The 13,037-nt window shown below is 35.8% G+C and overlaps 1 protein-coding gene across 1 annotated transcript in view; it reads left to right on the top strand.

Moving 5' to 3' along the window:
• FHAD1 (forkhead associated phosphopeptide binding domain 1) overlaps positions 1–13,037 on the top strand; it is a gene marked incomplete at its 5' end in the record, with an annotated part of 2,130,934 nt that overhangs the window by 1,542,139 nt on the left and 575,758 nt on the right. The window contains one exon of the mRNA XM_044060429.1: positions 6,738–6,850. Coding sequence (XP_043916364.1) covers positions 6,738–6,850 — 113 coding nt within the window. The remainder of the gene's footprint in view (positions 1–6,737; positions 6,851–13,037) is intronic.

Genomic DNA, 13,037 nt, shown 5'->3' with positions numbered 1-13,037 from the left:
TAAGCTATGATGCAGTATATCTTAGTGTTGTTACTGTTATTATTACTATTTGTATTGCATAGGGTCTATGGTCGTTACGTACACCTTATCATTAAGCTATGATGCAGTATATCTTAGTGTTGTTACTGTTATTATTACTATCAGTATATCTTAGTGTTGTTACTGTTATTATTACTATTTGTATTGCTTAGGTACTGTGGTCGTTACCTACATGTTATCATTATGCTATCATGCAGTATATCTTACTGCTGTTGTTATTACTATTTGTATTGCATAGGTACTGTGGTCATTACCTACATGTTATCATTAAGCTATGATGCAGTATATCTTAGTACTGTTACTGTTATTATTACTGTTTGTATTGCATAGGTACTGCGGTCATTACCTACACCTTATCATTAAGCTATGATGCAGTATATCTTAGTGTTGTTACTGTTATTATTACTATTTGTATTGCATAGGTACTGTGGTCGTTACCTACACGTTATCATTATGCTATCATGCAGTATATCTTACTGCTGTTGTTTTTACTATTTGTATTGCATAGGTACTGTGGTCATTACCTACACCTTATCATTAAGCTATGATGCAGTATATCTTAGTGTTGTTACTGTTATTATTACTATTTGTATTGCATAGGCACTATGGTCGTTACCTACACGTTATCATTAAGCTATGATGCAGTATATCTTAGTGTTGTTACTGTTATTATTACTATTTGTATTGCATAGGTTCTGTGGACGTTACCTACACGTTATCATTACGCTATCGTGCAGTATATCTTACTGCTGTTGTTTTTACTATTTGTATTGCATAGGTACTGTGGTCATTACCTACACCTTATCATTAAGCTATGATGCAGTATATCTTAGTGCTGTTACTGTTATTATTACTATTTGTATTGCATAGGCACTATGGTCATTACCTACACGTTATCATTAAGCTATGATGCAGTATATCTTAGTGTTGTTACTGTTATTATTACTATTTGTATTGCATAGGCACTATGGTCGTTACCTACACGTTATCATTAAGCTATGATGCAGTATATCTTAGTGTTGTTACTGTTATTATTACGATTTGGATTGCATAGGTACTGTGGTCGTTACCTATACGTTATCATTAAGCTATGATGCAGTATATCTTACTGCTGTTGTTTTTACTATTTGTATTGCATAGGTACTGTGGTCATTACCTACACCTTATCATTAAGCTATGAAGCAGTATATCTTAGTGTTGTTACTGTTATTATTACTATTTGTATTGCATAGGTACTGTGGTTGCTACCTACACATTATCATTAAGCTATGATGCAGTATATCTTACTGCTGTTGTTATTACTATTTGTATTGCATAGGTACTGTGGTCATTACCTACACCTTATCATTAAGCTATGATGCAGTATATCTTAGTGTTGTTACTGTTATTATTACTATTTGTATTGCATAGTGTCTGTGGTCGTTACCTACACCTTATCATTAAGCTATGATGCAGTATATCTTAGTGTTGGTACTGTTATTATTACTATCAGTATATCTTAGTGTTGTTACTGTTATTATTACTATTTTTATTGCATAGGTACTGTGGTCATTACCTACACCTTATCATTAAGCTATGATGCAGTATATCTTAGTGTTGTTACTGTTATTATTACTATTTGTATTGCATAGGCACTATGGTCATTACCTACATGTTATCATTAAGCTATGATGCAGTATATCTTAATGTTGTTACTGTTATTATTACTATTTGTATTGCGTAGGTTTTGTGGTCGTTATCATTAAGCTATCATGCAGTATATCTTACTGCTGTTGTTTTTACTATTTGTATTGCATAGGTACTGTGGTCATTACCTACACGTTATCATTAAGCTATGATGCAGTATATCTTAGTGTTGTTACTGTTATTATTACTATTTGTATTGCATAGGTACTGTGGTTGTTACCTACACATTATCATTAAGCTATGATGCAGTATATCTTAGTGTTGTTACTGTTATTATTACTATTTTTATTGCATAGGGTTTGTGGTCGTTACCTACACCTTATCATTAAGCTATGATGCAGTATATCTTAGTGTTGTTACTGTTATTATTACTATCAGTATATCTTAGTGTTGTTACTGTTATTATTACTATTTGTATTGCATTGGTACTGTGGTCGTTACCTACACGTTAGCATTATGCTATCATGCAGTATATCTTACTGCTGTTGTTATTACTATTTGTATTGCATAGGTACTGCGGTCATTACCTACTCCATATCATTAAGCTATAATGCAGTATATCTTAGTGTTGTTACTGTTATTATTACTATTTGTATTGCATAGGGTCTGTGGTCATTACCTACACCTTATCATTAAGCTATGATGCAGTATATCTTAGTGTTGTTACTGTTATTATTACTATTTGTATTGCATAGGCACTATGGTCATTACCTACATGTTATCATTAAGCTATGATGCAGTATATCTTAATGTTGTTACTGTTATTATTACTATTTGTATTGCGTAGGTTTTGTGGACGTTACCTACACGTTATCATTACGCTATCATGCAGTATATCTTACTGCTGTTGTTTTTACTATTTGTATTGCATAGGTACTGTGGTCATTACCTACACGTTATCATTAAGCTATGATGCAGTATATCTTAGTGTTGTTACTGTTATTATTACTATTTGTATTGCATAGGTACTGTGGTTGTTACCTACACATTATCATTAAGCTATGATGCAGTATATCTTAGTGTTGTTACTGTTATTATTACTATTTTTATTGCATAGGGTTTGTGGTCGTTACCTACACCTTATCATTAAGCTATGATGCAGTATATCTTAGTGTTGTTACTGTTATTATTACTATCAGTATATCTTAGTGTTGTTACTGTTATTATTACTATTTGTATTGCATTGGTACTGTGGTCGCTACTCACACGCTAGCATTATGCTATCATGCAGTATATCTTACTGCTGTTGTTATTACTATTTGTATTGCATAGGTACTGCGGTCATTACCTACTCCATATCATTAAGCTATAATGCAGTATATCTTAGTGTTGTTACTGTTATTATTACTATTTGTATTGCATAGGGTCTGTGGTCATTACCTACACCTTATCATTAAGCTATGATGCAGTATATCTTAGTGTTGTTACTGTTATTATTACTATCAGTATATCTTAGTGTTGTTACTGTTATTATTACTATTTGTATTGCATAGGTACTGTGGTTGTTACCTACACGTTATCATTATGCTATTTGTATTGCATAGGTACTGCGGTCATTACCTACACCTTATCATTAAGCTATGATGCAGTATATCTTAGTGTTGTTACTGTTATTATTACTATTTGTATTGCATAGGTACTATGGTCTTTACCTACACATTATCATTAAGCTATGATGCAGTATATCTTAGTGTTGTTACTGTTATTATTACTATTTGTATTGAGTAGGTTCTGTGGACGTTACCTACACGTTATCATTATGCTATCATGCAGTATATCTTACTGCTGTTGTTATTACTATTTGTATTGCATAGGTACTGCGGTCATTACCTACACCTTATCATTAAGCTATGATGCAGTATATCTTAGTGTTGTTACTGTTATTATTACTATTTGTATTGCATAGGTACTATGGTCATTACCTATACGTTATCATTAAGCTATGATGCAGTATATCTTAGTATTGTTACTGTTATTATTACTTTTTTATTGCATAGGTACTGTGGTCGTTACCTACATGTTATCATTAAGCTATGATGCAGTATATCTTACTGCTGTTGTTATTACTATTTATATTGCATAGGTACTGCGGTCATTACCTACACCTTATCATTAAGCTATGATGCAGTATATCTTAGTGTTGTTACTGTTATTCTTACTATTTGTATTGCATAGGTACTATGGTCTTTACCTACACATTATCATTATGCTATCATGCAGTATATCTTACTGCTGTTGTCATTACTATTTGTATTGCATAAGTACTGCGGTCATTACCTACACCTTATCATTAAGCTATGATGCAGTATATCTTAGTGTTTTTACTGTTATTATTACTATATGTATTGCATAGGTACTATGGTCGTTACCTATACGTTATCATTAAGCTATGATGCAATATATCTTACTGCTGTTGTTACTACTATTTGTATTGCATAGGTACTGCGGTCATTACCTACACGTTATCATTAAGCTGTGATGCAGTATATCTTAGTGTTGTTGTTATTATTACTATTTGTATTGCATAGGTACTGTGGTCATTACCTACACCTTATCATTAAGCTATGATGCAGTATATCTTAGTATTGTTACTGTTATTATTACTATTTGTATTGCATAGGTACTGTGGTCATTACCTACACCTTATCATTAAGCTATGATGCAGTATATCTTAGTGTTGTTACTGTTATTATTACTATTTGTATTGCATAGGTACTATGGTCTTTACCTATACGTTATCATTAAGCTCTGATGCAGTATATCTTAGTGTTGTTACTGTTATTATTACTATTTGTATTGCATAGGTACTATGGTCTTTACCTATACGTTATCATTAAGCTATGATGCAGTATATCTTAATGTTGTTATTATTACTATTTGTATTGCATAGGTACTGTGGTCATTACCTAAACCTTATCATCAAGACATTTTGTTAAATGTAACATGCAGAATGTTGTTGTAATTTGAATTTTGAACTGAGAATGAGTCAGAGCAATTAGCTTAGCAGAGCCCAGCTTGAATTACCTGTGGAAAAATCTGCAGCAGGTCTTAGCAAAGCTTTAATGCTAAGAGAAAAATGCGTTGCTTGCACCAGTATGCAAATCATCTAGAAAATGGGGTCTACTTGTTTATACATCTGCAGAGCTCACTGAAGTCCAAACAGTTGCAGCCTGAGAAATAAAATGACAAAAACAACTTTACAACATTTATCAAGAGGGCTGCATTCTTTGCAACTCTTCCCAGCCCCATGTCTAAATATAATGTCCCCAAGTTCACATCAGTTCAGTAACAAAAATAACATAACTCCCTTTCTCCACTTTAGAGAAATAGTAGAGCTACATATTTGTGAATAAAAGGGGGCAGAACTTTTCTTCACATGGATCAGGAGCCTGTTCCAGAGAAGGAGTAGTCTCTGGGATACATACTTGTTCCTCCAGAATGTCCTATTTATATCACAGACAAGATTTAAGTCTTTAGAATGAGTAATTCTGGTGCTGTTTGTTTTGTGGCAATTGCAGGAGGTCCATCAAAGTGGGGTCTGATAACGTCTTGTATGCCAGGTGTAGACCTCCCCTCAAATGCCTGTAGGAGACAGAATACAGGGATAGGGCCTTGAGGTGGTCTGCACAGAACATATTACTTGTGCTGTGTATTCTTTCAGTGGGGAACCTCTGTGGACGTTCTAATTGTTGGATGTGCCTGGATAGCTACATACCAAAGGAGGTATTGTACTCAATGATAGGTCTGATGAATACTGAATAGAGTGGAACAATGACCTCCTTGGACCTAGATGCCATACTTTTGTTTATAAGTTGCACAACATAGAATTATTTCCTCACTGTTCTACACACATGATGGTCAAAGAATAGATTACTGTCTCTGTGTGCCCCAAGTGCCTGACTACTGGCCAACTCTTAGGGGTGTGTTGTCAATACAATAGTTACCAGGGGTGGATGGCTTCCTGAAGGATACTATTATGCATTTCTTGGCATTTAGTTTTAGTCATGGCTCTGACACCAGTTATTTGTCTGTGTCAGCCCTCCCAGGAGAACATTTATGTTGGCGGTGGATTCTCTGACTGCTGCTAATTTGCAATCATCTGCAAATTTAGTCAGTCAGAGGCCATTGAAATTGGCCTTGACTTCAGAGAAATAAATGCCAAAAAGGAACTGTCCTAGGACCAATCTCTGAGGGACTCTGCTTATGACTGGCCTTTTTGTAGAGGTGGACTCCCCCCATTCTAACTTCCCACATCCTGTCTGTGAGCCAGCTGGCTATCCACCAGGTTTATACCTAACCTCTTGAGTTTGTCAACAATGCCCAAGTGGGGTTTTCTGTCAAATGCTTTGGCCAGTCAAGGTAGGCAGTGTGAACCATTTTTCCCTCATCCAGTGCTTTGCTGCCCTTTTCAAAGAAGTCCACTGTGTTGAGTATGTATTACCTGCCATTGACAAAACCAAATTGCATTGAATCCAGTGTCTGGAGGTTTCCTATGTCATTTCCCTGATTATGGAAAATGCAATGTACATAGCTCAAGGGGAAAAAAGATGTACTGTGAGTTGAACAGCCTTCTTTTCCTGAAGAGGCAATGAACAGTGACTGAATTCAAGACTCTATGGGATAGGCATTATTCCAGCCTTTTGAGTTCTGTGGGGGATTTGAAGGGCTAGAAAACATATACAACTTATCCAATATTAATGGTCATGTTAGGCTGTCCAAGAGTCTTTAGCAGTTGTAGAAACTGTGTTGCCTTTTTTCTTTATTGAAAGAGTGTTTGCAGTATATTCTACTGTTATGATTATTATTATTATTATTATTATTATTATTATTATTATTATTATTATTATTATTGTTATTGTTATTATTATTATTTGCATTGAATAGGTACTACAGTCATCTCCTTTTCCATTGTAAATAAATCAAAATCATTGTCACTATCAGATAACACATTAATGAAGACATGAACTAGAGAACTTTAAATTAACTGATGATGATTTTGTGTTTTATTCCAGTCTTATCCAAAGAACAATTCGAGAAGGAGTTCACTGGCACAAGGACCCAGAAGGCAATTTTAGACAACAACATTCTTAGATCATCTATTCAAGACAGTTCACAACCAGAAACGGTAATTAAAAAAGTGAAACAGTAAGACTCCAAGAGGGGAGTAATATTTTGTTATCAGTATACCTAAGGAAAACTGGATGAGGTTTTGCTACCTGCTTGGGCTGTTGTGCTCTGAATAACATGGTAATGTAGTGCAAAGTTTTACTCCAATGAGTTAGTAACAAGTTTTGTCCTATAGTCCTGTCTTTGAATGTCAGTCTCTGCATGCATATTTGTGAATCTAAATAAGTTATTTGTCCCAGAATATAGAGGGCTTAGCTCATTACCTCAGTACCAAACAGGTGGTTCTAGTGTAGATTACCTTAACCTGCAAATGCATGGCATACTTAATCAAATGTAAAATTATAATAACCATTGAATAACCAGGTAGGCCCACTGGACACACAGTCCCTTTTCAGGGTGACTTGGAAGCAATGTCTGGTTAAGTGACTTGCTCAAGGTTACACTCCAGGCAAATGTGGGCTGAGGGAATCAAACCCAGTACCAGAGGAACTACAGCTCAAATCCATAAACGTCCGTGCCAACTACCAACATTATGAAAGCAAAAATATTCTAAAGAAATAAAATAAAAGGGATTTTGCAAGAGGAAATCCCTGGGGAAGAGATGCCTTGATTCTGTGTACCTTAACCCATGACTGAGTGACTGAGGGGACTGAAGAGGTACTTTGGGTTATCCTACATGAGGTCTGTTGACTCAAGGCCTCAGCATCAAAACATTGTTCAATGTAATGGAAGTTTGAGCCAAGGGAGAAGGACAGTATTCTTAGACATTACCTGTTGCTGGAGCTGATCCTATCACAGGCTTCTCTTCTCTATGTGCCATCCTTAGGTGATATGCATTTGCATGTCAGTTCTATGTCACCTGATGCTCCAAATGCAATTATCATGTTCTTTCCCTTTTATAAGACTGTAAATGAGCTTACATCTGGAGTTGATAAAAGGAGCTGAGACTCCCACCCTCTTGTTAATATGAGGAATCTAAATATGTCAAAGGCTATGTTTACTGAGATGAACAAGCCCACCTTTGGATGACCTTTTCTTTGGAGGGACCTGAGATCAAGCTTGAGATTAGGGATGACCTTATGAATTGGCTTTAGACTCTGATTCTGTCCGTGGAAACACCTAAATATTCCTGGAGAGGAATGAGGTAGAAAGGTGCTGAGTCATCCCACCCACATGGCATGTTATTAAGAATGATAATCATGGAGCCTGGAAGCACCCTGACTCTACTCCTACAGCTGGATGCTCTTTAAAAGCTCAAGCTGAATGAGTAGAGTCCCACACCAGACATGCAATCTCTTTGGTTCAGCATAAGCCCTAGGTATCATATATTTTACTTCCTTTTCAATGCACAGAGTCTAACACTTTAGACAGATATGGTAAAATAATGCATGTATGTGCCACAGCAGTACATTGGGTTCCTTGACTGTTCATCTCTCGTATTTAAATTTAAGTCCTTTCTAGTGGATTAGGCCTGAATAATCTTGCAGACTTCCCTAGGTCTGAGCGCAAGGAAGAACTGATTGAGAATCTGTTTGCAGCTTTTTGGAAGAACTTGCATGCTATTCATTATACTTCTGATTGTATTTACCTCGTACTAGGGTTACAGGATGAGGTATGCATATGCACACATTGGCATGAGTGAGAATGTCCTCCCTCGGGGAAGAACACAAGAACAGTATTCTAGATGCCCACTTTAAGAGAGGACATGCCTTTTGGCCAGGTCTACCAAGAATTGATACATGCCTTCTGCCCATGGGAATACCTAATGATTACCTTGAACCTGTCATTTTTCATCTTTCAGACCCAGTCATCTCAAAAAGAGGATGAAGCCTCCTAAGATTTTGAAAATGGCTAACAAGAGTCAAATAGGTCTTGCCCCTGCAGTCATGGTTAAATGTTTCAAGATGACACCCCTGCCTAATCCTTTAGAGCTGTCCTGACTATGGCTGAGGAAAGCTGAGACTACCCTTGGTGGACCAGTTCTTAAAGTTTTTTCAGGCATGAAAAACCATCACAAGGGACCATTAGGTCCTAGATATGGTCATTAGAGACCACATTGTAGGGCTTACAGGCCCTTCACAGGAAAGACTATTACTGAAGTACCAGATAGTCTCACGTGATCTCTTTGAACAAGCCATCACTCTACAGTAAAAAGGAGCCATGGAGGCTTCTCTTATTCAGAGCTGTATAAAGAGTTTTACAGTTCTTAGTAAGGTTTGGAAGGTTGTTTTCCATCCCATTCTGGAACTCAGCAGTCTCAATCAGCATATCCCTTATTTTCAGTTCCATATGGTGATTCTGTGAAGGTGTTATGACCCTGTTGCTACAGTATGTCTGGATAGTGTCAACAGAACATAATTATCTGGAGTTTACACAGGAAGTTCCTCCAGTTTGCTCTAGGTAGGCATCTGTTACAGTACAAATTGCTGTAATTTTCTGTTTTCTCTCGGTTCAGCACCAGAATATTTACCAAGGTGATGGCCATTGTGCCTAAGGTGTTGCAGGAGAAGAACCTCAATCTGTTCCACTAGCTGGAAAACTTGCTTTTAGTAGCACCATCCAGAGATGTCCTGGTAATGTTCTTGATATGAGTACTTCTGTGGGGATCTATATTACCTTATTGAAAAGGTTGTACATCAAATGCGTTTTCATCAACCCCTAAAAATTGAATTGCCATTTAAGCGAACAGCCACTTCAGTGATTTTTTTCCTAGGGGAAAAAAATTGCTTGGCCAAACAGAAATCACACATCACTTCAAGCATTACAAAGTGGGGGCTGTGCCCCCCCATACACCCCCAACTAAATATACCAACTCTGAGATCACACTTCAATGGGGAAAAGGGCAAATTCATGACAATGGCTGAAGTGGCCATTTGCATAAATGGCAGTTCGATGTTTGGGAGTCGAAAAGGCATTTTATGTTAAGCCTTTTCAATAAGGTAATATAGACCCCCTTCTGTGGTTGTGGTCCCTGTTGCCGAATATAAAATGCAAAAAGTAATTTCTGACTCATTTATAATAAATTAAAGATAGTGGTGTCATATGAATAGGAGTGAATAAAGAATAGCCATGTGGGTATGAGGAGGTTCCCTGTTGAATATAAAGCTGACTGAATCTTATCTTCTTATATCTTATCTATGTAATTACTTTAGCTGAATGCTGCAGAGATTGTTTTATATTCCCTTATTCAAGCTTCTTAAAATGATTACTGTGCTGAAAGAAATTGAATATGCTTATATTTTTGCGAGAATATTGGTTTAGGACTGAACAGTCAGTTTTTCCTGGCACCGAATAAAACAAAAGTAAGAATTCTTTGCATTTCAGTCATGCTGTACATATGTCAGATGCCAAGAATATGAAAAAAACTTCTAACTGATTTTATAGCTTAAAAGAGTTGCTTTCAACAAAAGTACTCTCAAAGAATACTAGAAATCTTCTGGCTTACAGACATCTATCCAAAATGTATACCTTGCAGAAAAAAAAGATGTAAAAGAAGAAAGAAAAAAGATTTCTTTAATTCTGAAATGTTATCAGATATGTATTAAAAGTAAACAAAATATACCTCCATCTATACTGGAGTTAGATCAGTCCATCTTGTGCTCATAAAAGGTTGGGGAAGCTTGACACCTCTCTACTTCTTTGGGGGGACAAAGGCAGAAAAGCAGAGACAGATTTAAAAACAATGCTCTTACAAACTTACAGAGTTGCTAGAATAGCATTTCATAGTAGCATACATTTTAAGAAGGATAAAACTCAAATGTCTGTTATTATTTATTGTCTGCAACCGTCAATTATTTGCCAGAAAAACACATATTATATGAGGCCAGACCAACAATATAAAGCATAAATCTGGGCATTTTGCGAAATTATGGACAGATAGGTATGAGAAGCTCCTAAGAAAATGAAAATCAGTACATATATAATTGTTGAACTCAAATATCGATTTATTTATTTATTTAACATTTGTTTACCGGGAATGTCCGACTGGACACAGGTCCTTTTTCTGTGGAGGCCTGGGGAGAAAAACTCCATGAGTAACAGTAAATTTTAATGCACAAATTACAATAATCAGTATGTACAGAAAATTAGTAGTGATAAGGGAGAACACGGACCTTGTCAGTGTTTTTGCATATATGTCAGAAGGTAACAGCAGCACTGTACTTTGACATTTGTTACAGCTGTAAATTTTGTGACAGTTGATGCATGTTTGGCTAACCAGTAACATTATCTCTGACATACTACTCAACGATGCTTTACAGGTGATTTTTTTGTAGCAGCATTAGTCAGAATATTTTTTCAAACTTTTTTATAATGTAAGCCCAAGTGCTTTTTTTAATCCAAGGCAGAACAATCACTCCACCTGGTACAGAAGCAGCTCAGCACCATATTTAATATTTGTTTTAAATGGAGATACCAAAGTAAAAGTAAGGACAACCATTGCATAAAGTATGATGCAATGCAATGAAAAAAACCACCAAAAAAAGACAGACATTTATTTTTTTAAACTATTTATATTTACTCCACATTGGTGTATGAGTATCTTTTTCACCCAGTTTATACTAATAAAAATGGAAGACGAAGCACAACTGGAATGAAGCAAAAAATATTTTAATTTCATCTTCAGCAATATTAACGCATTACAGTGGAAGCCAGAGAACTGACTCTTTATGAAGTACATAGATGCAGAAGTTGTGGCACCATCTGTTTGACTTGTGAATGGCTTGTTTCCAAATGTTAAACTGGAAATGCAAAATAAAACAATAGTTACAGGAAGCTTTTTTTATACTGGCACTTAAAGTGAAGTAGGGCTTTATATTGGTGAAACATGGCTGATTACTGGTAGACCACATAATAAACCAGTGAAACTACACTTAAATCACTTAACTTTGATATCTGCATGCTTTGCAGTCTGTGATACAGTCAAATTAGACCCAAGAAATTTGCTATACAGTATTTTTGTTAATATAAACAAAACACAGGAGAGATTTCACTGGTAGGCAACATAACATATGATTTCTTTTTAAAATATATTTTATTGTTTACTTCAGGGCATACTTAGCTCTACCCTGTCCACCAGTTTATATGGTGGTGCCTAGCTGACAAGATAGCATCTGTTAAAATATTGGTCTGTTACACAGTGTGGATGGGCAGCAAGAATGTGTGATACTGTCCTCTTCTCAAAAACATTGGATGTTGCATAACAATATCTCGTGCTATTCTGAATATAGGCACAAGGTCCAGTGTTTATTATTGCCAGATTACGTGTTGTAAAATAAATGAATGGGAACCCACAATGGATAAACATCGGCAAGTTCAGTGATTTTCTTTGGATAGCACAATAGTCTCTACTATCTACTAGGATCCAGTCTAATAGGGAATCTGATGTCTTGCTATAATGTGTGGGGCAATTTTCTTGTTTTTATAGACAAAATCTGCTTTAGGGCAACAAGGTTTTACTATAGCCAAAGGTGTAGCTAGGGTGAGGCAAAGAGGGCAGCCACCCCAGGAGCAAGGTTTTAGGAGGTACAAGTGGGAGATGCCAATAGATTGGTATGGAAATTAATTCCTTTGCTGAATGTTATGGTCAGAACTGAAGCCCTTCATTATTTTGTTTATGGTATGCTACAGTTTTAAATAGTAGTTCTGAAGCAGGATTGATTATTTATATATATATATATATATATATATATATATATATATATATATATATATATTTATTTATTTATTTATGTTTTACTTTTTGTTTCTCAACCTGGAGTTGAGGAGTACAGAAACAGGACTTGGCTTGAGTGCCAGCTAGATTGGAATGAACCTTTTTTATTGGCTCCTTAACTTACAGTTGAGGGGTGTCAGACTGGTGAAAAACACCAGGCAGTAGATGAGCCAGCTATGATTCTGACTCTAGTCTTTCTTGTAAAAGAAAGTAAGATAGGTTGTTTAAAAATTTGAAATCTACCAATCCTAGCTTAGAAGGAGGCTGTTTAGAGACTAAGTCTTTCTGACATCTACAATTGCATAATATTCTGTGATTGTAACTACTGGGAAAAGAGAAGATAGTAACTAAGTGTTTATGTGGCTAATGTGCCACCAGGTACAATCCTAGCTACTTAAGCAAAGCAACCCTCTCAAAACAAAAATGTATAAATCTGAAATAAAGCATTGTATAATCCAAATTCCTTATCAGA

Source organism: Protopterus annectens, chromosome 2.part0 (genome assembly GCF_019279795.1).
Source record: "Protopterus annectens isolate FY-2018-M chromosome 2.part0, PAN1.0, whole genome shotgun sequence".
NCBI classification, from domain to species: Eukaryota; Metazoa; Chordata; order Ceratodontiformes; family Protopteridae; genus Protopterus; species Protopterus annectens.
Note: the sequence above shows the minus strand (reverse complement) of the source record. Positions and strands in the feature narration are given on the sequence as shown.